Genomic DNA, 26,160 nt, shown 5'->3' with positions numbered 1-26,160 from the left:
AATCATGCTTATGATTTGTTGACTGTATTTATGATATTAACATAGAGCAATTTTCAACACAGTTTAACCTTAATTGATATTTTGTATTGCAAGTGATCTGTATTAATAGTAGTAAAAGACTGGTCAAATGAATACCCTTAATCTCTCCATTAATATCATGTCTTTTAACCAGCAAAGCTTTCACTTTCATATTCCACAAGTCAACACGAGTGACTGCAAGTGTAGCAATGCTTTCAAAACTGGTAGGTCCATTTGACATTCTGTCTGACCTTTGGTTCTTCCTCTTCTCACAGATTGTAGGTTGTGGTTTCTCTCCAGTGATGCTCAATAAAACCTGCTCTACAGTTGTTGTTGTATTGTTTTTTTCATTGTGACATTTTGGCACCTTCCCCTTACTTTTTTGTGTTAACATTTTCCCTCTAGTATTGCTCTTTAGCCAGATACCTCTAATTCATCACTTAATTCAAAACATAATATACAAAACTGTACACTTTTATCCTTTTTGCTCTAAAGGTGAAATGTAATCCCCACTTGAATATTTAGGTTTTTTATGTATGTTGTTATAATAATTAGAAATATATTTATGATTATTAGAAAAAACACAGCGATGGGTTTCCAAATATGTAGTTTTGTGCCAAACATCACTTTCACTCTATACTACTACATTATACAATATACTGTAATATACACTAAACTATACTAAACAGCATCGGATCTTACAACACTATATTCTTTACCAAATCTCTACCCTTTACACTGCTGGCATTAAGGCAGTGTTAATAATCAAGAACATTATTTAATTATTACTTAGGTCAAGTGATTGTAATATAGGAATACTGTAAACAGCATGGAGAAAAGCATCTATCCATCAGATCAAGCCACTGTTAAGTCATAAGAACATCATTACATTTAGTTGCTATCAGCTTTCCTATACCTGTTTTTATTACTTTAGACACAAAAATTTACACCAAAAGTTCAACATCTTCCTTACTTAATATAATTAAGCCTACTTTGTAAAATTAAGCTAATTTATTCATTAGTGCTATACCGTACTATACTATACTACAAAGTGCTGAACCATACCATAAACTACAAAGCTATGCCATACCATTCTGTACCATAAAACATGATATCAATCTGTTCTTTGCCCTTTAAACTAAATTCCTGAGAGTGCACATATGTCAGGCTCCAATTTACACTATTATCAAAGCATGATAACCATAATAGTGGCTGTCCTCCTGATTTACCTATTTGGCAGGAAATCAAAGTCATATCCAGGTGTTCAGTATGATGTCAGCCATCTGTGTGTGTACACACAAACAGATGTGGGGCACGGATGACAGATAATCTCTCTGCAAAGAGCTTTTACCTCGTGACAATATTTCTATTATCAGAGGCAGTCATAATGACATCATTGTCAGCTTCAGACAGTACATTCATAATTTACTGTATATGTATGTGTGTGTGCAGTATGTGCTTGTGAGTGTAACTAAATTGGCTTTTGAGGAAATATGTTAGTGAACACAGGATATACTGTAATTATAGTATACTTAAAGTATAGTGTAGCATAGTATATAGTGTGTTATAGTATTGTATAGCAGTGAATAGAACTAGATTCCCTTTCTCTTCCCCTCTGTTTGACTTTGGGGTTAGGGTTGGGGTTTATGCCTCTTGGATAGAAGCACTGAAGCTGAGAAGCCTCAGACGCTGTGTGCTTCATGGAACAGCCATCCAGAGGATCTGAGGAAAGTGGAAAATGTTGACATTTTCAAATGCAAGTGCCAAAGTTGTCTGGTTTTCACCCTATTAACTTGTTTATTCTCCATTACTTATATTCTACTTTTCCTGTCTAGTTTTACATTGTGGTGCTGACTTATTTTATTTTGGCTTTTAGAATACGTCTGTCATTTATCGCTCTAGAAAGCTGTTTGAAGTTGAATTTGAATTGTAGCTCCATTAATAAGTTTGATATCTTATATATATCTCCTATATATCCTGTTATATCCTGTTCTACTCCATTCTATTATATACCAGTCTCCACTACATTCTATTCTATTCTATTCCATCTATTATACTCTGTTCTATTCTATTGTATTACACTCTGTTCTATCCCACTATTTTTTATTCTGTTCTATTCTATTGCTTTCCATAGATTCTATTCTGTTTTTCTTTTCTTTTCTTGCTCTCCACTATATCCTGTTCTGTTCTGCTCCATTCTATTCTACTTTACTAGTCTCCACTCAATCCATTATATTCTATTCCTCTCCACTATATTCTATTCTGTTCTATTCTATATGGACAGTAAAGTCTGCTGATTTTTGTCCGCACTGAGATTTAAAAAGCCCAGAACACATTTAGTGAAATGCAGCATGCCTGCTCCTACGTGCATTCTGAATGAGGCTAGTAGTGATATTTGCGTATAACAGAAGCACCGCCTCCCTCCCATTGGACAATGTCTATGTGAGGGCGTGGCAAGGAAAGATGAGAGTTGCAAATCCATGCCCTTACTGGGAAGACATGGAGCGCTATGGACACAGTCTACACGAATCAAGTAGGAATCTCAACTAAAGACATACATATTTCTTCAGTTAGGAAACAAACGATTTGAGAGACTGAAAGGAAAGAAAGGGTGGCCCGGTTGAGGATGGAGTGTGCATTTGACGCACAGAATCTGATCTCCATTTCTTTGAGGAAAATCCAAAGCTCCAGGACGCAGAGAGGAGGCATCAAGCTCCACAAGAACTTGCTGGTAACGTACGTTCTGAGAAACGCCAGGCAGTTTTATATGAGCAAAAACTTGTCGCAAACGCAGAGGACGCATCAGTATGAGGATGTAGCTGCAGTCCGTGAAAAGCAAGAATACCTTGAATTGACTGGGAGCTTTACGGAGTTGGCCGATGACTTCTACTGCAACTTTACTGGGGTTGAGTCGGACACTTGGCACTGCGGAGCGCACCAGCCCAACGGCCAGCCTGCAGAGCTGGCGCACCAAGACGCATCTGCCTGCGCAATGGTTTCTCCAAGTGACTCTGAGCTCATGGTTTCGGCAGCCTGTTGGAGTTGTGCAGACAAATCCTCCTGGGAGTTACCTATCCCAAACACACAAGCCAACCAAAAGACTGTCCTGGACCTGGACACGCATGTGGTGACTACTGTCACGAATGGATACTTCCACTCAGACTGTTGCGCGCAGCCAAAACAGCCGCAGGGCGCGCAGTGCTACACTAAAAAGCGAAAGATGGACACAAGTTATCATATTGTTGATCCAGAGTTTTATTTGCCAGACTTTGGGCCAGTGCCATGTAAAAGGATGAGGACTGATGATGACACACACTCAGACTCAGACCAGTTGGACACCACAAACATCTCCAACCTGATCTCGGTGCTGGGTTCAGGTGGACTATCTGAGTTTGTGGGTTGGCAGCAGACGGACCTTGAGCAAATATTCGCCGTTCAAACAATTTGTTTAAAACATACACTGTTAACAGGCAGCGGTTGGACCAGAGCAATCGAAGCATTTTGATTTGTATGATTGTTTTTCTTTGTATCGTTTTATTTTATTGCTTTCAAATAAACCTCGACACGACTGCAGTTCTCTCTATGCTCTGTTATTGAAACATGTTGATGAAATGTGATTATATAGAGAAATCATGTCCACTTCACATTTGCACACTCACATGTGTAGTGCCAATTGATATCATTTCTTCACACAGTATGAATTAATTGTTCTTTAGATCTTATTTTCTGGTGATTCGCTTGGGCTGCTGGAGTCTGTCTTTGGTTTGTATTTCCTTAAGAAATAAGTTAACGCTGTTTCTCTGGAAAGATGTTGGACGAGCTCCATCATGTGGCTCGTACAGATCTGTACAGCCTCATGCACCAGATCAACGCAGAATGTTATTTTGTAAATGTATTATTTATATCAGGGCCTGCTTTCATTTATCAATAAAACTGAAATAATTAAACATCACTGATGTATTGGCTTTAAACTGAATCTCTCCTGGTGACTTATAACACTATAGTGAAGTGTGTAATAGTGAGTATATCATATATTTACATATAGGGTTTATAATGACCTTGCCGTGTTTTTTATTCCATAGGTAGACTATAATTTTAAGATTATGAATATCATATAGACTTAACCTAATGTATGACTCTACTATAACTAAAACTAAAACATAACCTAGTTATTAATAGTTGTTATGGATCACTGGAATCCATTTTCCTCTAGCTAATAAAATAAATAGGGTAATGATATGAGGCAGCCTTTATTTCTACAAAATGTTTGTGAAATACTTGTGAAACAGCATGCACGCATGTACAGGACCAAACTCTGCTTGGAAAAACAAGACTTTAAAGAGCTCGCAGTTGTCTTGTCTCGGTGGGTCCGAGGGGGGGCGGGCAGCTGAGAATAGACAGTGCGCTTGTCCTTGAGACATGACTGCCCGAAGGTTTTCCATCTATAAAGACTTATGCGCGTCTATCTGACAAGATGTTGAGTGTTTTTGTCAGAGCCGTGGTGAGTGTGTTGTTTTTCAGTCTAAATGTGTTTTTAAGTGCGTAATAACAGTCGCCACGTTTGGTTTTACAGCGTCAGATCAGGCTGTGTGAAGGGGGTGGGGCGCTTGTGCAGGACAGCAACAATGTGACAATATTAGGTTAAAATGTAACTCATGCCTCAACGCTGTTGGCTGGCAAAATGTCCTGCACGTTATTTGTTATGGCAAACTATTCGTTTTCAGCGTTTAGCAGCGTGTCGTTGTGCTAGTTTGCATAGCGTTAGCTAGCTTTAGCCGATAGCATAACGTTGACGTTAGCTTAACCTTAATGCTACTGACTGGGGCACCCGCAGACCCCAGAGGTAAACTTTATCTCACAGGTGCTTTATTCTATTCCGGCAACTTTTCATCACGGTGTCAGTCAGTTTGTTCCTAATAACGTCATATCATTTTTTCTGTCTGACTCAATTAACGCTTTTTATAAATAACAATGTATTGGGGTCGCGGGGACCCCAGTCAAAAGCACCTAATTCCGCCTCTGCAATTTTAATAGATGGAACTATTTATTGAGTTCATGTTTGCCATGGGACCTAATTTAAAGTGCCACACACTATCGGGGTACGGAGGCTGGGGCACTCTGTTAAAAGGCTTTGTGGAAAGATTGTACTTCGGATAAATGCTGCAATTTGTATCAAAGAAAAGTATATATTTTCATTTTACACAATATACAAATTAACTGTAACTTTCATAAAATAATAATAATCTGTTTTATCAGATGACATTAATTACATAACTGATAATGTTTTGAGAAGAAATAAGTCAACATTTTGCTATGTTGGTTGTTTCTTACAACAATTTATTCTTGGGGTCCACGGGGGCCCAAGTCGGTAGTCCCTGTATGTTAAATATGTTGGTAGGATGAGGGTTAATATGTTGGTAAATGGTATATGGGCTGCATTTATATAGCGCCTCTTTAGTCTTCTTACTACTCAAAGCACTTTAATACTACATGCCACATTCACCCATTAACACACATATTCACATGCTGATGGCAGAGGCTGCCATGCAAGGTGCCAACATGCTCAACAGGAGGAGTCTAATCATTCACACACAAACACTCAAACAATTTGGGATTCAGTATCTTGCCCAAGGACACTTCGACATGCAGACTGGAGGATCTGGGGATTGAACCGACGATCTTACGATTAGTGGACGACCCACTCTACCCCTTGAGCCTGTAGGATGAGGGTTAATATGTTAGTAGGACGAGGGTTAATGTGCATGCTACAAAAAGGACCCAGGAAACAGCACGACACTAGTAGTTTTATTCGCTTCAAAGCCCCTTTAGGTTGATCATTCTCTCTTCTTTTTTTAAAAATGCATTGTTTATAGTGCAATACAAGTAACTGATAGGAAAATGAGCAACATATGACAGAGCACAAGACTATAGGGAAAACTAGACTCAAACAAACCGAACTAAAAAGAGAGAAAAAAGACAAAACAGCAGCAACAATAACAAGAATGACGAAAGGGCAAACAAACAAATGAAAAAGGCATCATGTTTGGCTTAGATTTTATTATTGTAGCACGCATGTGTTAAGGTAGGTGTGTGTGTGTGTTTGTGTGGGTGGGTTTTCTGTGTGAAAGATATAGAGGAAATAGAGATCATTCTCTTTATATTCACTGCTGTGTCATGTGTTGCTAAAAACAACACACAACAATGTTTTTATACTAATGTTCATAACAGTTTTACTTTAAAAACGTCTACTAGAAGTTCTGTATTGCATTCACACTTTCTTGACATTAATTAAATTTATATGACCGTAAGTGAGAATGACTTATATTACTGCTGCAGAATTTATGCACATTCCTGCTGCTGCTGAGTTCATAAATAATAATCTAAAATTTGATTAAAGTTCTTCCAATTTTTTTTTTGAAATTTTACCATCGTATCAGATCAACTATTTAATTGATAACCACACAGATAGATTTCTTGCTTTCATGTCTGTTTGTTTTAGCTTTCATTCCAAAGGTTCAACTGTGTCAACCTTCTATTTATAAGCTGGCAGAGGTTACACCAGCGGGTACAAACAAATAGTATGACTCCTTCACTTAGTTGTTTTGGTGTCAGTTACACTGACCAAGTCATCTTACTGTCTTTGTGAATAATTTGAAATGTTGTTTACAGCACTAAATCCACTTCTTACTTGAACCCATGTACACTTAATCATTTACTATCCAAGGCTTCTGTTGCACACACTTCATATTTAACAACATGTTGACACTGGATTTATGAGTCAGCATCATTCAACTCTGTAGTTCAATTCATCTTCTGATTCAACTAGTGAGATATTGAGATTAAATGTCAGTCATTACACTATCATATCACAGCAGTGAGCTTGCAGTATTGCCACCTAGTCAGTTGCAATATTTGATCAAAGTTATAAATCATAGTTGTAAATGTTAGGCTTCCTTTAGTAATATTTTGTTTATGTGATATTCAATCATAGTGCTGAATATCACAGATGTCCTAATCTGACCAACATGTTTTCCAGCTGCGGCCAGGCATGGTGAAGCCATGTCGCCTGCTCAGACCGGTAACACAGATCCCAGAGAGGTCCCTGGTTCATCAGGAGGGTTTACCTAAGCTGCCTGTGCCACCCTTGAAGCAGACCTTTGAGCGCTACCTGGCCATGCTGGAGCCTATCGTAAGCGAGGAGGAGCTGGAACACACACGGCAACTGGTGGAAGAGTTCCTCAAGGGTGGTGTTGGGGAAAGGCTGCAGAGAGGCCTGGAGCGTCGGGCCCGAAAGACAGACAACTGGGTAGATATTTGGTTTTATTTAGCTTTTATGTAGCAGGGTGGACACACTCAGCGTAAAGGTCAGGTATGAATCAAGGTCCTCCATAATTAAATGCACCATGGAAGGTTTCAATTTCAATTTCTTTATACCAGTGGAGGAAGTTATTTGAGTATTTGCCTGACACTTCAAACTCAACTAAAGCATGAATTCACACTTATAGAAATAATAGAAATATTTGCATGGTGACTTAATGTGAAGTTCATTTCAGGAAGTAGTCTGGATCTTTCGGTGTATTGTATGTATTTGTAGTATTTGTTTGCAATGCAAATCTCTCACTACTACTGTTTTCTACTGTGTTTATGTAGCTATCAGAATGGTGGATGCAAACAGCTTATCTAGATTGCCGCATGCCGGTGGCAGTCTACACCAGCCCCGGTGTTGTCCTGCCACGCATGCACTTCCACGATCGCCAAGGACAGATGAGGTGAGAAACCAGGAAGCACATCTAGAAACTGCCACAGTTACTAAGCTGTTCCTATTAAACACATTTCTACATTCATGAAAAAGAAGAGTCGGTACTTTTAATGTATGCTTTAAAGTACCTGTAGTGTTATGTTGTTCCCACAATATCTGCTAAACCTGAATAGTCACTTAATAAGCACATTAATAAAGTTGTTCCCAGAAGTGATTCGTTTCTGTTGAAGTACAGTATAAACAAGCTCATATGAAGCTGGAGTTTCAAGCCGACCCTTGCACAGGCTTCCCTCTGCATGCTGGCTATTTAAAGCACTGTGGCGGCTCATAGCATTGCTCAGCTGTTTTTGACTACTGCGACCTATGGGATATGCCGTCAACATAGTGGCCCCATGGAGAAATACTCCAGCAAAGCCAGTTTTAAGTGTGCGGGTACAGTGGGCTGTTATAATGTTATAATGTGTCAGCCAGTAGCACTTTTAGGTAATGTGGGACGACATTTGCTTGAAAGTGTCTCCAGTCAGAGCTGATTACTGAATTTTTTTTTTCTCTTCTCAGTGACATCAGTAAAGCAGAGAATGATCATGTTTGTCTGTAACACAGCAATGTCTCTTCTGCAGGTTTGCTGCCAAACTGATCGCTGGAGTTTTGGAATTTAAAAAAATGATTGACACGTGAGTTTGACTAAGAATAAACCAAATATCATACTGTTATAACAAAAAGCTTGTCATCATCATGATTTGCATTTAATTTATGAAACTGTGTCACAGTGAGACTCTGCCTGTAGAGTATTTGAGTAAGAAGCCGCTGTGTATGGACCAGTATTACCAAATCCTGTCCTCCTGTCGTATCCCTGGACCAAAGAGAGATATTGTTGTAAATCAGTCCATCGGGAAAACACCTCCCACCCACATCACTGTGGTCCACAACTTCCAGGTACTCTAGGTGGCACTGCTGTTCTTCCCCTTCTTTTACTTCTCAATATTTCAGTTAAATATTTTAACAGAAACTCATTTTACAACGTCATTATTGGTGCAATGGCGAGAAAAGAACAGTGGACCTATGCTAAATGATCCTGTCTGGCTTTTCTCTCCCAGTTCTTTGTCTTGGATGTGTACAACAGCGATGGCACTCCGCTGACAGTGGATCAGATTTACATGCAGCTGGAGAAGATCTGGAACTCTTCTTTGCAGACCAACAAGGAGCCTATTGGCATCCTAACATCACAGCACCGCAACACTTGGGGAAAAGCCTATAACAATCTGATCAAGGGTGAGGAGACGAGACACAAAAATGGAGCAGAGAGCCCAGCTAGATTTATTCTCTAACTCGAAATGGTATATCAGTATCAAAAATCATCATAAAGGCCTCGGTGAATAGTTCATTTTGCATTTTTTCCCCTCAGATAAGACGAATAAAGAGTCAGTCCGTGCCATCCAGAAAAGCATCTTCACAGTGTGTTTGGATGCTCCAATGCCACGGGTGTCAGATGAGCTGTACCAGAGTCGTGTGGCTGCCCAGATGCTGCACGGAGGAGGGGCTCGCTGGAACAGCGGCAACCGCTGGTTTGATAAGACTATACAGGTAAGTTTGAGTCAAACAAACTTTACATTTAAAATAATAAACAGGACTGTGGTAATGGTTGAGAATTTGAATGTATTTGTAAATGGTCCTCAGTTCATTGTCGGTGAAGACGGTACATGTGGACTGGTGTATGAACATGCGCCTGCTGAGGGACCACCCATTGTGTTTCTCATTGATTATGTTGTCAAATTCATGTAAGTTTACTATCCATTTTTAGATGCTTGTTTTCTCAATTTTTTAAATGAACTGGAGTTGAGTTTTTAACATTTTCTCAACAGGCAAAGGACTGAAATAGTCCGCTCCCCCATGATTCCTCTGTCCATGCCTCAGAAACTTCGTTTTAACATTACACCTGAGGTCAAGAGAGACATTGAGAAAGCCAAACAAAATATGAACATGTATGTCAAGTGTAGTTATTATTATTATCATCATTATTATTATTGTTTCTGCTTTGATGTCAGACATTTGGAGTAACTAACTCCTTTCTTTGTTTCATTAGAATGGTACATGACTTGGACGTGAAGGTGCTTATGTTCTCTCATTTTGGAAAAAATGTGCCAAAACAACACAAGCTGAGTCCGGATGCCTTTGTGCAAATGGCTCTTCAACTTGCCTACTTCAGGTAAGAAATCCCTTTTATAGTCAGAAATGATGGTGCACATAGCCATCGAGTGTACTTTCATTCATATATTGTGTATACTGTTTTTGCATTGTAGGATGTATAATATGTGCTGCTCTACCTATGAGAGTGCATCATTACGAATGTTCAAATATGGGCGAACAGATGCAATCCGTGTAACTACTGTACAGTCATCTAAATTCGTCCACGCAATGCAAGACCCAGCTAAACAGGTACTGTTAAACCATTAGGAGTTGACAGTAAATGTAAAGTATACAGCATGTAAGCTGTCTGACTGAACACTTAATGTCACCAACAGAACACAGAGAGGCTGGAACTGCTGCAGAACGCTGTTCAGACACATAAGGACAACACATACGATGTGAGGACTGGTGTTCATCAACATATAAATCCTTTTTTTACATCATCTGATTCATCTCAGTTTGACACATTCAACTTCCCTTTTTTAGGCCATCCATGGACAAGCCATAGACAGACACCTTCTCGGGCTGAGGATGCAGGGTATTGAAGACCTGACCTCTCTGCCTGAGATATTCATGGATACCTCTTTTGCTGTGGCTCACCACTACAATCTCTCCACCAGCCAGGTATATTTATATACAAAAATCAACATTCTGTTATTACTGAGCAAATGATTCTTTTTTCATCATATTTGTTTGCTTGCGTATTTGCCCTCATCTCTCCCGTCTCTGTGTCCAGGTTGGCTCCAAGACAGACTGTGTGATGTGCTTTGGTCCAATGGTGCCAGATGGCTATGGAGTGTGTTACAATCCCATGGATGAGCACATCAACATCGCCATCACGGCCTTCAACAGCTGTGAGGAGACTAATGCTGCCAAGTTTGCCCAAGCTGTAGAGGATGCTCTGTTGGACATGAGAGCTCTCCTGGAAGACACAGCTACAGCCAAGCAGTGATCCTACACAGTAGCATGGTATGGTGTTTGTGTCCCACCGGGATGTATTTGAGCTGGAACTGAACTGGTGCCGGAGTTGTGGCAGAATGCCACGCTGGCATAGACGCACAATGTACTGAGTGTGTTTGAACTGAGGGAAAACCTGTTATGGAAAGGTTCTAAGGAGTGAAATGTGTGACTGTGAATGCACTGCCTTTGAGATGAAAAACAATTCTCTATGATGGTAATTCTATATTTTAATATATTGTGTTATATATATATATATATAAAAACCACTACATGAACATAATCTGCTAATTGTATGTTTTGTTTGTTTGTTTGTTTATACCCTTGCAGGTCATTGTGCAGTTTTCAGAATGATAATGTCATTCTTGACTTAAAGATTGAGTTAAGAGTGCTTTAATTTGTTTATCATTTATTTCGGGTCAACATAATTAGTACATACAGGTATGAAAACGAAGTCTCTTTTTCTACTTTTCTATTCAACAGAATAGAAGCGAATGGCTTCATGGTATTTATTTTATGTTAAAAAACTCAAGTATGTTTCAGGTAAAGAAACTTCAAAAGTTTGCATCCAAACCACCTCGACATTGTTCATATTTAGCATCAAGGACGTATAAAGGAATATTCAGCTCTGAAGCTCCCTTTGGAATATAGGTAATCTCCATGAAATTCAATCTCCGCCATATTTCCAGAGGAGTGCCACTGAAACAGCTGCTGGCCTTTAAACACGTTGGTCTTCAAGACATCTATGTCCCGGATCTGAACAAGACACACAAGACAAGATGTTGCAGTAATTAATACACTTGCACCTTTTTTTCATCCCACAAGATTATTGGAACAACAGCATATGCTAAAAAAGCTTGTTGGCACCATAATGTATGTAGACTGGAAGTTGGTGGTGTTGAATACTAATCCTATGTGTAGTGCTTGGATTCTGATCTTCACTGAAGGCGGGGCGTTGATGAGGACTCGACAGGTGTGGTTTGTGCTGGATGTTGTCGGATTCTCGAATTCACCGCTGGGAGAAAACAGCTGTATGTCACAATCTGTGGGGCAAAGACATAAAGTCTTGGTAAATACAGAGGTAGACACAATATCATGAACACCTGTACAGTCAAATGCAATCCAATTTGATAGTCCAGAAACGGATACTACAGTTGTGATACTGAAACTGTTGAGTTTGTGTCAGCTGTGGAGTCAACTCTAGTAAGTTTTTAGGCTTTAGTTTGTTGGTTTGCATTTTAGTGTAAGGTGTAGATAAACTATTGTCCCCTGCAAATTCATAAGGGAAATGAAGGGAAACAAAATAACAGCACAATACAACAAAATCCAACACAACTGTACAACCAAAAAAAAAAAACATACAATTGAGCAGAATCAGTGGCAATCTCCACAAAATAAGAACCTTTTATGCTTCACATTATTTTTGCCTCCAATGTAATTGTTGTATGTGTTTGTATTGGATCGCATTATACTGTGCAAGTATTCACAATATTGTGTACATCCTCCCTAGATTCAAACTTCAGTCTTTATGTTGTAATATGCTCTGACATTGGGCACAATTCCCTTATAGTTGCACTCATTTTAAATAGCAAGTGATTATTTTATTATTTTATTATCATTAGTCACCATCCTATCTTGAGATATTATGGAATACATTTTGGATATACACCATCAGATGTCTTACCCTGATGATGAGTCTTCTTCGTGTTTTTTTGAGAGTTGTAGGTGAGTACAACCCCGTCTCCGGGTGTGAGCAGATGCTGACGCACGAGCAGGACGTTGGTTCTGGTGGTCAACTCACTACCTGCTACCTGCTCGCACCTTCTCACTAATGCCAGTCGGTCATAAAATGCCACATACTCCTCTGTAGGGAACACATTCACACTGTTGCAGGCATTCATTTTGCTTTAATACTCATGGAACAGGAAATCCTTTACATATTGGATAATGCTCACTCTTTCTGCAGTTCAAGGAGCTGGACTCTACTTTGATGTGAATGACCTCATCCAGGGGTCGACCTATGGATACTGTGCAGCGGCCAGTTACGTCTTTCAAGTCCACTGTGCCTGATTGTTCCAGGAGTAGCCTTCCACATGCGCCTGATAAAGAGCATACACACTGTAATGATTATACTGTAGCTGCCTTCAGCTCTTAATGAGAATGGGTAAAGAGTCAGAATGTTTGTGCCTACTAACTGGGTTTGGGTGTCACAGTGTTTGTTGTTGTGGTCTGCGGATATGTGATTGTCTCTGTTGGACTTGGAGTAATATGGCCTGCGCGGTGCTGTGGTGTATCTTTGTGGCTCGGGGTGGGAGACGGGAGAGGTCTCTCTGTACGTACAGCAGGGGTGACATCTGAGGTAGAAGGTATGTCTCTGCAGCTGCCCATGTAGCAACCCTGGATGGTGATGGGCTTAGGCATGTGCATACAAAGCAGAGGGCTGAGGGGTTCAGGCTTAGAGGGGCCCATGCAGGACACAGCTCTGGACTGGATCCCGTATCCGCAGGGTACGGAGCACTGGAGAGCAAGAAAAAAACAGTGATATCAGCGACAATATGCGTAAACAGTATTCACACACACGTCAAATAACTGAATGTTCAAGTAATACATTATTTAAAGTCCCCATCCACTCAAAAATCTCTTTTGCCTGTTTTAGCTTCTCTGTGCAGAATGATGTATGTACAGAGTTTGACACTAAAACTGTTTTTACATGAGTCTGCTGAAGGAGAAAAGTAGTTTGGAGCCAATCATGGGCCAGTATTCAACTAGAACAAATCTGATGTGGAAACTTGAAACCTCCAGTACATATACACTGAGAAATTGACTTTTTGGTGAAGTAGGAGACATCTTGTGTCCAGCTGTTAAACTTTTGAAATGAGAGATACTTGCATATTCATAGATTCTGGAATTGTTAATGAATAGGAGTTGATGTAATTTTAAGGATTTTAACGTGGTAATTACACTTTTATGTGGAAAAACCATATTCAAAGTTAAGTATTTTATAACCATCTTAAAACAAGTCTTGCGGTGATCTTTAAGTAAAGAGGTGTATGTCTGGGGTCAAGGAAGGAAGTTGGTAGTAATGTGGTTTGAAAGATACTGCTCCTAAATGACTGACCAGTATGTTACAAGTTTTAGCTCCTTGATTCATTTCTTTTATACATAAACACACACACACACATATATATATATATATATATATATATATATATATATATATATATATATATATATATATATATAATGTTATTTTTCCGACATTTGTTTGCATCTGATTTGAAAAGTCTGCTCTACATTACCTCACAACAATAATAAAGCTTTGAACACAATTTTGCAAACGTGATCTTTGCTATGACGGATTATATAACTCAAAGAAGAAGAGTCTGCAAATTAATTTTTATACTTTACAAACATGAATGGACACCAACCTGGCATGGTAGAGAAGTACATTCAAAATTTTAAAACATGGTAGCATGGTTTACAAAATAATTGCCTGTGATATAAAGTAGACATGACCTGAAGTACAGTAAAAGGGCTAAAACGTGTAAAATCACAGATATGGCCTTTAAAGTGGGATCTTGAATTAGTAATTAACACTAATAATCCACACAAATGTAAAGAATATTACTTGTACTATCACTAGTAATGATGCAGCAATGTTTTAACAATTTTATATTTGCTTGTATTTTCATTCCACATTTTCTACTCATTTGTCTTTGTCCGTGTGTTCTGCTGTTTGTTAACTAATCTAATCAGTTCTTCATATTCCAATCCATTTTGTGAAATGTACCTGGATCCACGGCTTCACCTCCCATCTGAAGGTGCAGACCTGCACCAGGCAAGGCACTGTGGTGGCCGGTTTGACAGCTGCATGGCAGGTTTCCTCTGGCACCACGCTCTCCTTGCTGTGGACGAACTGGACACAAGACACAGTCCTCTGAGCTACACCCAGGTCACAAGACACAGAGCAGGGCGATGTCCTCAGAACCTTCCACCTGGACAAAGGACAGTGATGGTGAGAGGATTTTTGCCTTTGCAAAAACTGAAATGTGTCTTTCTGTTTGAGTTACCTTGCTGGGCAACTGTGGGTGTTACATGACACTACTGCTGTGGGTTTGGGAAAGTCACTGCACTGTGCATCCTCCACCACCTCCTCCTCCCCCTCTTCTGTCTCTCCAGCGCAGTACAGCACCCGCTTGGCAACCCCTCCTCCACACGTTACACTGCAGACTCCTAGCTTAGAGCGCCACCTGGTTGTCAAAAATATCATTCTGCCATCATTTTTCAGATGCTTATTATATTCAACAACATAACTTCTTTCTCAAAATGGATATATTGTAGACTACAGGCAAATATCATATCTACTGCATTACATTATACACAAATACTGTATGTTAATTTTTTACGGTGTGTCATTTTTCAGATGCTTATTATATTCAACAACATAACTTCTTTCTCAAAATGGATATATTGTAGACTACAGGCAAATATCATATCTACTGCATTACATTATACACAAATACTGTATGTTAATTTTTTACGGTGTGTCTCACATGAGAGGGCAGGGAGACGTGTTGCAGGTCTCAGACTGAGGGGGAGGTTTGGTAGAAGCATCACAGTGGAAGTCAGGCACCCCCAGTCTGGTCTGGTGGTCCACACAGGAAAACCACACCTGCAGGGTTCCTAAACAAGCATCAGACTTTGGGTGACCTTATCTGATGAAGACATGCTGTTTCTGACTGAAGGTGGGTGTATGTCTTCACTTACCATTGCCACAGGTCTTTGAGCACTGGCTGATAACGGGACTCCAGACATACACGGGAGCTTGTCTAGAGCGTGGCAACAAACCAGACTTTGGACCAGGCTGGTCCTGCTGAAGAAAAACAATGTTTAGACATCACATTTTGAAATAAGAGTGAGATTTTAGTCTTTTTCCACTTTACCTCTCCCTTCGACTCCCATCCAATTGGACAAACGTCTACCACACAGCGCACAGAATCGGGTGGTTTTATTTGATTTGAACAGAAGCCTTGATCCACTTCAACATCCTGACCCTCCTCTGACCGGACACATGACACAACGCGTTTGGCCTCTCCTGGCCCGCACACTGCTGAACATTCCCCTGGCTCTGACACACGCCATCTGTGAGCAAACATAAGTGGGTTTTCACATAAAAACCTTTTTCCAAAATGCAAATAATGTTAGTGTTGAAATTGAGGCAGCAGGACAGGAGGTTATTTGATCCTCACAAATGCAGTCTTGGTGATCAATAAATACTAATTAATAAACTAGATTTTATACCTGGCTGGACAGAGTTGAAGATTACATTTTTCAACAGCATTTGGAGCTGAATCAGGAGGGCATTCAGAATCTGGAACCTTCAGAACATCGGCTCCCTGTTTCTGAACACATCCTACAGGACGCACTCTCTCTCCTCCACCACAGGAGGCACTACAGGGGCCAAACATGCCTGTCTCCCACCTGTAAAACAGTAAAATATTTTTGTATGTCCCTTTGTGCAGAGGTGTATGTGTATGTCAGTGCTACAGAACCTAACCTAGGTGGACAGGGTGGGAGCTGACAGGTTATTTGAAGTGGTACGGCTGGAGGAGATGCATCACAATTATGTTCCTCCAAATGGTCATTGGTGTCTCTGTCTACACAGACATATATGTGCTTCTGTACACCTGTAAGAAAAGGTAATATGAGCAGAAACCACAGCTCGGTTTAGGAACACCGCTTCTTTCTTTTTTGTGCTTTTCTGTATGACTTGATGTGAATAACAATTACATACCCGATCCACATGAGACAGAGCAGGGTGTTGTGAAGACAACCCATTTGCCTTTAGGTGTGATGTCTTTCATGTAATTTCTGGTAGGAACATGGAACTGGTAGCTAATGTTTGGATTTGTTTTCTCTCCATATTCTTTTCCATATTTGCGATAAACCTGGCAAGAGAAAACTAGTTCTAAATGTCAGATATTGCACATAAAGTCTTCCACATTAAATTTCTGACTATTTTTTCTCAAAAGTTATATGTGAAATATTTTTATTATATTATTTATTTTATTATATTTGTACAATTTGTATTTTTTCTATTCAAAATTCCTGACCTGTATATTTATCTCCTGTTGCACCGGTCCAGGCAGCAGCAACTCCTCCATCTCAGGCAAAAGGTCAGGGGTCAGGTGCAGGTGGTACTCTAGCCGGTTATCATCCAGTAGGGATGGGTGGGTCATATTGAGTGCCATGCTTTCCATTCCAGACACAATGTACCGATCCCCAGTTGTTACAGCTGTGGACGCAAATGGCAAAAACAATTCAGAGTTTTGGCCCTGTTAATTCTGTTGTAAAACCTAAACCTGAAGTGATGCCACTCACCCATATGAGTGAACAGAGGTGCCCTGTTCACAATATGAACCTGTGTGGCATTCACTGGCAGAGTGAGAAAGGTGGTGTACTCTGAAACAGAAAGCATGGAGTTATCACAGAATGAATAGAGGACAGTACATGTACATGTATTAAAAATAGTGAAGTGTCCATATTTTTGCTTGATAAAAGTGAATGAATTTTCCGCCATTGAATGTGTACAATAAAAATATGCTGTTGTTTACTACCTTTGGCCTGACCACCAGTGTAGGAGTCAGAAGTCAAACTGCAGGATGATCCATCTCCGCCACACACCCCACACACATCCCTCACTTTCCCAGAGTGCAGCACACCATCGCAGCCAAACAGCTGATCAGAGACAACCGGTTTGTTTTAAAACATGAACTATATAACAGTAACATTTCATCTGTTCTCTGGTGTGTGTTTCATCTAGTTTAGTCATCTCTACCTGGCATTTCCCTCTGAGACAAGCAGCTGTAGAGCCAAAGGGAGGCGGGCTGTCTGACTCACAACGAGTTCCATCCACAAACTGAGAGCCGCGGCTCACTATGAAGTTTTCTCCATCCGACTGGCACATATACCTGCATTGCTCATCCCCTGGTTATGACAAGAGCAGTTCACAGGAAAGAATGTTTTCAGAAATATAGGTTTTCAGATGGAAAATGTTTTGTTTTTTCTGTAGGCCCACCTTGTACAAAGCCTATGGCAGGGATCCAGGTGTAGAAGGAGGCAGTGTTTGGTATCAGGTAGAGAGGGTGGCGGTCTGTTTGAGAACACTGCTCTGACATGAAATCCAACTGGGTGTTCTCACATGGCTACAACAACACAGATGGTAAAAACACAGATTTTTAAAAACTCACAGGTTTGCACCCACAGCCGCAAACGGCTGTTATGACTTTCAGGGTTTTGTATTTCTCTTCACCTAAAATTGATCATAGTTTTACTTTAAACTTCCTTTTCTGTATATTGCAAGTCATCCGATCAAAGCTAATATGTGTTGAGGGTTTTTATGGGAGCGTCACGTTTGGAACTACGAACAAAATCAGCCACTGAGTAAATAGTATTGACCTACTGTATGGAGGCTCACTGTAAACATAGCCAGTGAGAACTCACTTGTTGGTGACAAAGTTCAGCCCCAATATCCGGACCCTCGCAATCATTCCCTCCAAAAGCAGGTCTGAAAAATTAGACATGACAAATAGTTTTGTGGTAAAACTTTAAGCATATTGTGTCATCATGCATCATCTTCAGCATTGTGTCTGACTATGACGGATGTTTGCATGACATCTGTTACCTTGGGTTGGTGCATTGGCGTGTGCGGTGAGTGACTCCCCCACCACATGTCCGTGAGCAGGGGGAGAATTCAGACCAGCTTGACCACGAGCCATGCACCACCACCGCAGAGGAGCTGAGCTCGTCTGGGGACACACAGCGCCCTTTTAAACACCACTGCAAAAGAGGGGATTGCACCTTGTGAGAAACATGCTTGGGCCTAGTAAATAATGACAATGTCAATGATTGCACCAAAATTGCTCAATAGTCATAGAGCAGTACTTGATTTGGTGCACACTCTGTCCCATCCAGCAGTGGAACCAGGAGGCGTTTGCAGGAGCTGTCATCATTAGGGTTAATGTGACAGGACAGAACACGACAAGCCGGCTGATGGAGAAGGAAACAAATGTTTTAAACATGACTACAGATGTAATAACATGCTGTATGTATTGCCACCTTGTGGTATCAAGCTGTAATAACAGGTGATTTACCAAGTCCGGATTGGTGAAAGAGCAGGCTCTTGCAGTGCTTCCAAAAGCTATTCGACACTGGTCATCAACTCCATAGTACAGACCAGGCTTCCAGTCCTGTAGGGTGCCTCCCAGGGCAGGAAGGTCTTTAACACATTCAGCTTTCCCTTCACTGGGAACACAAGTGCATGTAATATCTCATTCCCAATTCCACAGACATTAAACACATAACATTATACCTATAATATTACACACTGATAGATTTACAGAATGATTCTTTGATGGTTATTACAGATGATGCACAAATAAAAGGACAATTCTTTGTCTCAAAAGTAACAGCAAGAAATACTATATTCAACTGGTGCACCACATAATATAATGCATTTCTTTGTTTCTCATAAGCTTTGAAAAGTATAGACGGTGTTGGAGTTTGAGAGTGACTAAATTAGCCAGTGATGCAAGTTAACCAGTGAGGTAAGTGATGTCATACTGAAGACACTGAGCCTTTGTGTCAACAGCAGCTCAGGGAGAAAAAAGGAAAATAGTCCAGTCCAATGTGTATTTTAACATGTAATGCAGTTTTAAAGAATTTCAAATCCAAAACCAAATATTACATTGGACATTCTCTCATTCTCATGTAAAACAGGAATCAGTTCCATCACCCTAAGAGGAAAACATTAAGATATGACTTATAGATGAAATGCCCTTTCAACAGTGCCCGATCTGCATGATGAATGAGAGACATTTTCAAGCCCAGCTGCTCTGAACAGGTTGGCCCACCTGAAGAATGTGAGCAGCTGTTGTCTGCTGCACGGCGACCAGGTCAGATCCACACTGTTGTAGCCCCCATCAGAGGCCATCATGAACCCACTCCTGCTGCAGGTGTTTCCCACTCCGTCATGGTTTATTCCAAAACTGGGTAAAATTAAGTAAAAAATAAGTTGAACCTCACTTATTATAAACATTTAAAGTTTCTTCTATTCAGACACATATAAAGCATTCATAATCGAGATTTTATGCAGTGATTTTTGCTTGATTGGTGATATTTAGGATTATGAAGGTTTGCTATTTCTTATTTCTCAATCTTTATCTTGTTTTGCAGTCTGTTTTAGAGTATGCACTATACTTGTTCTTTCTCTAATTGATGAATAAATGACTAAATAATAAATACATTTGCAGATTACAGAATTTCCACTCACTTGCCCATTTAAATTTGAAGACCTGGTGTTTTCTGTCAATTAGGGTTTAGTATTGCAACTCTAAAGACTCAATATACTACTATAGTAATTCAGTATACTATATCTAACTGAAAAATGTCATGCAATCTTATGCATTTCTTATTAATGTCCTGAGCAGAAGGCAAAAACAAATAAATAATGTTTATATTTTCCCATACTGTAAAGCGTAAAACAGATATAGGTGTTTCTGTGGTCACACTTGTTTGACTTTACTTTACCTGTGGCCAATTTCATGAGCGATAGTGATCCCCAGGTCAAACCCTGTGTCCTCTGTGATCACACAGCTCCATTCACTGGAGCAAGCCCCACCCAGCTGTGCTACTCCTCTGACCTGCTTGTTCCCATTAGGCAACACCAGGTCATACCTGTGTGTGATGGAAGACACATTTATTATAAAACACTTTTTGCTTATCCGTAAAATTTGAAAGATGTAATTATAGTACAGAAGCTACATGCAGCAAACCTTGTAATGTACAAAAGAAGATCAGCATGTAGTGGGTCTGTATCGTTAGAGGGGTTTATCCTTCTGCCCCAGTCGCACACACTTCTAAGAGAAGAGGTGATGTTGGTAGACATTTGGATCTCTGGCTAGAAAAGGGAACACAGGGGCTGCAAATAAATCCAAATGGACTCCTCTCTAATCTTCTATCCACCATTTTTATCTCATCCATTTGAAGAGTAAGCTTAAATCCCACACAATCAGGTTCTTGTCAACTGAACATTCACTGTAACAAGGAGCTGCTGACCTCTGGCTCTGACAGGATGATCATGCGGACCAGGTGCACCCTCATGTTGGCGCCCAGCGTCATGTCTCTCAACAGCTCTGAGGCCTGGGTGGAAATTGGAATACAAGTAAGATTAATACATTTCAGGATGTTCAGTGTGTAAGAGGGCTATAGTATGACAGCGCACTCTCTATGGCTGGTTATGTAAACATTTCAACATACATCAGATTTTGCCCTCTCACTTGTGTTGCTTTTTACTTGCCCTCATTATTTATTGATTACTCCTCATTGCAGCCTTACAATGCTGTTAATAGTTTCTATCTATACTTCAATTTACTACCCAGTATGTTTGAGGTTTTCATACACACTCATGGCAATCAATCCAGAAAACCATCATTGACTATTTACTGTAATGTCTGTGCTCACACTTACAATGTTGAGGTTGGTGAGGATGTATCGTTCTGTGTCCTGCTTGTGGACCTGCTGGACATCAGGTCCTACCACCACCAGCATTTCCAGATGGGTGATATCAGGTAACAGAGCTGACCGACGCTGCCGACCACTCTCTGTGAACAAAGAGAAGACACAGTACAGAGCAGAGCAGAGAGCAGAGCAGCTGCTTATGTATATATTGTTTTGTAGTTAAAAATGTACCTCAACTATTTTTACAGCTCAGCCATAGACACTCATACCTGAGGCATCAGGAGAAGAACCCGGATAAGAAACTATGTCCATTTGACTGTAAGAGTGATGAAAAAGCTGTGGAATGACACAATTACACCATTTTTAGGTCCTTTATAAACAACTGTGTTGGACTTGTAACTAAATTTATGTGGCCCAAACACTGGATGAAAATACAAACATATTTTAAGGCTTTTGTTTTTTAGTAGTCATCATGTAAATCCAGTAAAACATGGTTATGACTCTCTGCAGGTTAGTGTGTTTTCACAAGATGATAAACAGTTTAGAGCTGGAGAGTTCAATGTACTTTGCAGAAGTCCCGAGCAGTGAAATCACTAACCGCAGTGCTCCTGTTCACCCGCAGCTTTCCTCCTACTTCGTCCAATGGAGATCTCATTAGAGCGGCGAAGCCAGGCCGCAGCAGCAGCAGACAGAAGAGAGTCATAAAACCCATGTTTCCCCTCTTCCTGTGCGTCTACCTGATCTGCTTTAGCACTAGGACAATATATGATACTCCTACTCAGCAGGACGGGACCCAGCCGAGAGGGTAAGAGTAACATGTGTTTAGGTAAACAGTAGGGACAAAGTTGATGAGTGATACACGTCATTTGCTGTGGGACCAAGAGGCCAGCTCTCATTGGTTGACTTTTTCGTGTGTGTGTGTTTGTGTGTACTATGACTAGTTTGTGTAATTTCTTGCCTTTCATCACTGAGCAAACTATTAAAAGACTTTTTGTATTTGAAATACTTTGATGATGAGAGAGAATCAGTGATTGCAGCTGCATGCTTGAATTAGTAACCAAAATCCACCTTTTGGATCCCATATTTATATTTAGTCCTTTCACAGCTGCAATCACTGATGAATTAATCCTTATTATCATAAAAAAAACTAGTGTGTTGTTGCCTTTTGTAACCATTAGAGGGCAGACACGATCCTGTAGATGGACTTACATAAAGACACTGGAGAAATAATCAGCACACACCTTTCACAAGAGTGTAACAAAATCACATCCCTTGTGTCCACACAGACATAAAACTTCATCTAATGCTAAGTTTCTTACAGTTGTATGTAGTGCAGGGGATACACAGTGGAAATGGGGCTAACAATAACAAAATTAAAGTGTGAACTGAAAAGTTTTCTTTTTCTTCCTAGGGACCCCCCCGATCCAATTTTTAGTAGTGATTTTAAACATTGTCTTATGATTTATCCAAGCTTTTCTACTTTCTGTGCATTTGATGATACAAATAGAGTAAAACTGGGCTCTACAGATTGTGTCCTACTTCTACAACAATGCTGGCTGGCTCTGTTAGTCTAGTTTTATTGCTTAATAGGCAACATTTCCCCCCTGTTCCCAATCAAACCTCAGTATGATAATGATATATCATATCAGCACCCAGCAACAGGCAGATTTTTTTTTTTTTAAACCTTTCAGATAAAATGTTGTTTCACCATACTGGGAAAAAGTGATTTCCTCTCCTCCTGTTCATTCCCTTCCTTCCTGAGGGGGTATAGTTTATCTCCATAAAGCTAGGATTCAAGCCCCATCTGCTATTAGTCTGCCAGATATCTGTCTGTTGTCAGTCTGAATTAACAGCTGGGTGTCACAGGCATTCCACCAGCATCGCTGCTCCACTAAAACCTCACTGCCCTGCTGGATTTACTGAGCACAACAGACTGTGATAAGCACTGTTGGATCCTCATACCCATGTCTGTTCAGAGGAGGTTAGGCATTGTATATTTATGATGTCTTAAATTATATATATCTAGCCATATGGGATATTCGAGTGGGCACAACAGATGATGCCTCGGGAAAATGTTTGGTTGCAAGAAGGAGGAAGTTCTTTATGGAATTAAGTTCATCACAGAAAACTGATTATCTTTGTTGCTCTGTTAGATGGAAAGAAGTTTTGTTGTCCCTGCAATGATTTTGGGAATTGCTTCTCATATAAATGTGAAAATCTATTAGGAATATCATTTCAAATATGCCAAATAATATGTTACTTGTTACCATCTTAGATAGACATGTGGCTAACTAGATTTTGTATTGTGAAGACCAACCTCTCAGTGTTTCATTTTGAGATGCATATATGTAGAGTGGCTCTGGCTTGTATCTTGTTCATCTGCTGCTCTTTGTAGCTCTCTCCATCTGTCACACTGTTGTTAAAAGATTCATGTGTGCAAAAACTATAAATGTTCACCTTCTTGTTTATGACAGCCCATCATCTGAACTCTTTATCTTTAACTGTATGGATGATAAGCGTTGATGCTTGGATAATTTTTATGAATTTTTATTTACGAGGATATTCATTTCAATAGGTGGCATGGAAATCTTGCTTACTAGGCACAGATGTGTCAGGCTGAGTCACAACCAGTAAAATAACCAAATCTCTTATTGGCTTGACCGTGCTATTTTTAATCTTGGCAGTAATCACTTATTATAACCAGAGGACATTGCTTAAATCCAGCACACTTTCCATGTCTGACTCATGGAAGCTTTTTGTTCGAAGTTAGGTATGTGACTATTTATAAAACTGTCATTGTGATGGATCAGATGTTGAATCAAAGTTACAGCCATACATAAAAATATCACCACTAAATGGCCTCGTAACATCAGTTTTTCAAATATATGGATGTTTCTCTAAATCATTATGTGCTTTGTTTATATATGAGTGACTCTCTCTGCAAGTTGTATCCTAAGAAACTCAACAATATTTCCTCCTGGTGATGGACTTTCTTGTGGGTTTTTTTCTGCTAATTAAGACAAATACTGTGTTGATGGTATATTGTCAGCCCTGAGATGATGACTTTCCAGCCTGTAGTGCAATACTGTGGTAGCTGACACTCAGTGGCACAACAAAATACACACACATTTTCCAGGCAGTGGTTTTCTTCCAGCTGTTTTAGCATATGTCAGCATATCACAGTGATGCAAAGACGCTGCAGGGGCATTTAATGATGCCCCTGCACTGATGATGACTTAATGATCATGGTGTGTGGTTTCTGATAAATGTACAAATATCTGTGTAAGTAATTACACATAATCGTTTTCAAGGGAAGTGCTTTTGTAATGTGCATTTTGATGGGAAGGAGAGAGATGATTGTGTCAATGATGATGCTCTGCATTAGTCTGCAAATGAAAGTCCACACTTTCTAATTTAAAAGACTTTTAGATGCTAAGCATAAAACAAATGGGAGTTAGTAGCAACCATGAAATGTTTCATTCTTGATGTCTCTGTTTCTAGAAACACTGTTTTGTGATCTATAAGAATGAGTTGACCTAAAATGTGTTGCATTTTCTTTCTTTCATCAGTGACACAGCTAAAAAAAGAATATAAACTATGTCCTAAGGTGATTATTATTTAAAACACACTAAAATAAAAGTCAATCATACTTAGAAAAATGCCTTAATTGATGCCCTTGCTATTCAAAACACCCAAATTTGTGTGTAGTGAAAGGTTAATGTCTAAAGTTAAGTAAGAATTTATGTAGTCAAGCTCTATATTGGACTAAGTGGTTTGTGGTAAACTGTGTTCCGCAAATAACACGAGTAATCAATTCACACAGCCAGAGTCGAACTTAACTTCTGTTTCTAAATAGAATCAAGCTTTTACTCAAGCTCCACCTGCTCTCAGATCTACAGCATGAAAAGATTAGTAAATCTTGCATTAATTTAGCCCATTTTAACATGGCCTGTTTCTCCTGTGCTCAGCCTTGTTGCCCCTATTCCTATGAGACTACTGTAACTGCAGCTGACTGCAATAAGGGACTGCGGGGAAGGGCACTGAATACTAAACTGGCCAAGTCACAGCCTACATTTAGATCCAACCCTCTCATGAATGGGCAGAAAACTCCTATTGGGCTATAGATTGATGATGTGGCGGTTGTTAATGAACAAATCCTATGACTGAACATCTGTTGGCAGGCTGCTGAAAGGACCAGAATTTTAATAAGCTGCACATGAAAAGGTCTTACTGCAAAGTTTGCAACCGACCACGAGCAACATGAGTAACGAGCATGAGTAACAAATGTGATAAATTGAGACTCGTGGGAAAATGACTCGTCCTTGCCTCCTGCTTGTAGCCTAATAAGCAATCAATACATGTGAAGATTGAAGAACATTAATCATTTGCTTTAAACCATTCAGCTCCTTACCTCCCTTCTCCTCTAGCAAGTTGTATATCTGAAATCACTTTTCTGCATTGCCATGTTGCACTGTTTCTCACTTGACCCTGTGCTCTCCAGATCAGTAATTATAGTGGGCTATGTTTGGATGTTTGGATGGACTCAACCTGAATTTTCCTGCTATACTCTCTCCATTTGACATCCTACTTTGAACCTTTTAGACTTATTTTCTAGGACTTACAAGACGTTCAACAAATTCTGTATTGTCGCAAATGCATTGTAAAATGATATAGCCTATGCGTAAATAACTATTACAGCAATATTTCAAAGCAAAACTTTG

At 39.8% G+C, this 26,160-nt stretch overlaps 3 protein-coding genes across 6 annotated transcripts; 2 read left to right on the top strand and 1 right to left on the bottom strand.

The window, feature by feature from the left end:
• Window positions 1–2,400: 2,400 nt before the first annotated feature.
• LOC121904263 (immediate early response gene 5-like protein) lies at window positions 2,401–3,591 on the top strand. The gene has a single exon (XM_042421918.1). It carries the CDS (start codon window positions 2,645–2,647, stop codon window positions 3,521–3,523), a length of 879 nt encoding a protein of 292 aa, XP_042277852.1. The 5' UTR covers window positions 2,401–2,644; the 3' UTR covers window positions 3,524–3,591.
• A 784-nt stretch (window positions 3,592–4,375) lies between these two features.
• zgc:154046 (Carnitine O-acetyltransferase-like) lies at window positions 4,376–11,151 on the top strand. 4 transcript variants are annotated; one of them, XM_042422315.1, is made up of 14 exons: window positions 4,376–4,519; window positions 7,055–7,324; window positions 7,669–7,787; window positions 8,398–8,451; window positions 8,548–8,713; window positions 8,875–9,049; window positions 9,183–9,361; window positions 9,455–9,555; window positions 9,640–9,759; window positions 9,861–9,983; window positions 10,078–10,213; window positions 10,300–10,362; window positions 10,451–10,588; window positions 10,701–11,150. In XM_042422315.1, the coding sequence occupies exons 1-14, from the start codon at window positions 4,493–4,495 to the stop codon at window positions 10,914–10,916; spliced, it is 1,887 nt and encodes a 628-aa protein (XP_042278249.1). In that variant the 5' UTR covers window positions 4,376–4,492; the 3' UTR covers window positions 10,917–11,150. The 4 variants fall into 4 exon arrangements, with proteins under 4 accessions (XP_042278249.1, XP_042278252.1, XP_042278251.1 ...); XM_042422318.1 differs by lacking the exon at window positions 4,376–4,519 and adding an exon at window positions 4,622–4,861; XM_042422317.1 differs by lacking the exon at window positions 4,376–4,519 and adding an exon at window positions 5,107–5,200.
• A 160-nt stretch (window positions 11,152–11,311) lies between these two features.
• Window positions 11,312–22,492, bottom strand: adamts13 (ADAM metallopeptidase with thrombospondin type 1 motif, 13). Its single transcript, XM_042422314.1, has 29 exons — window positions 22,038–22,492; window positions 21,709–21,775; window positions 21,449–21,582; window positions 21,038–21,121; window positions 20,755–20,879; window positions 20,510–20,656; window positions 19,834–19,968; window positions 19,075–19,225; window positions 18,866–18,970; window positions 18,606–18,760; window positions 18,425–18,488; window positions 18,000–18,126; window positions 17,760–17,908; window positions 17,539–17,659; window positions 17,303–17,383; window positions 17,035–17,216; window positions 16,716–16,869; window positions 16,479–16,608; window positions 16,223–16,402; window positions 15,865–16,063; window positions 15,689–15,794; window positions 15,475–15,604; window positions 14,992–15,171; window positions 14,712–14,916; window positions 13,117–13,438; window positions 12,877–13,020; window positions 12,606–12,785; window positions 11,789–11,964; window positions 11,312–11,677 (listed from the first exon to the last, which is right to left on the bottom strand). Exons 1-29 carry the CDS (start codon window positions 22,149–22,151, stop codon window positions 11,522–11,524), a joined length of 4,203 nt encoding a protein of 1,400 aa, XP_042278248.1. The 5' UTR covers window positions 22,152–22,492; the 3' UTR covers window positions 11,312–11,521.
• Window positions 22,493–26,160: the final 3,668 nt, after the last annotated feature.

This window comes from Thunnus maccoyii, chromosome 9 (genome assembly GCF_910596095.1).
Source record: "Thunnus maccoyii chromosome 9, fThuMac1.1, whole genome shotgun sequence".
Taxonomy (NCBI): Eukaryota; Metazoa; Chordata; class Actinopteri; order Scombriformes; family Scombridae; genus Thunnus; species Thunnus maccoyii.
Note: the sequence above shows the minus strand (reverse complement) of the source record. Positions and strands in the feature narration are given on the sequence as shown.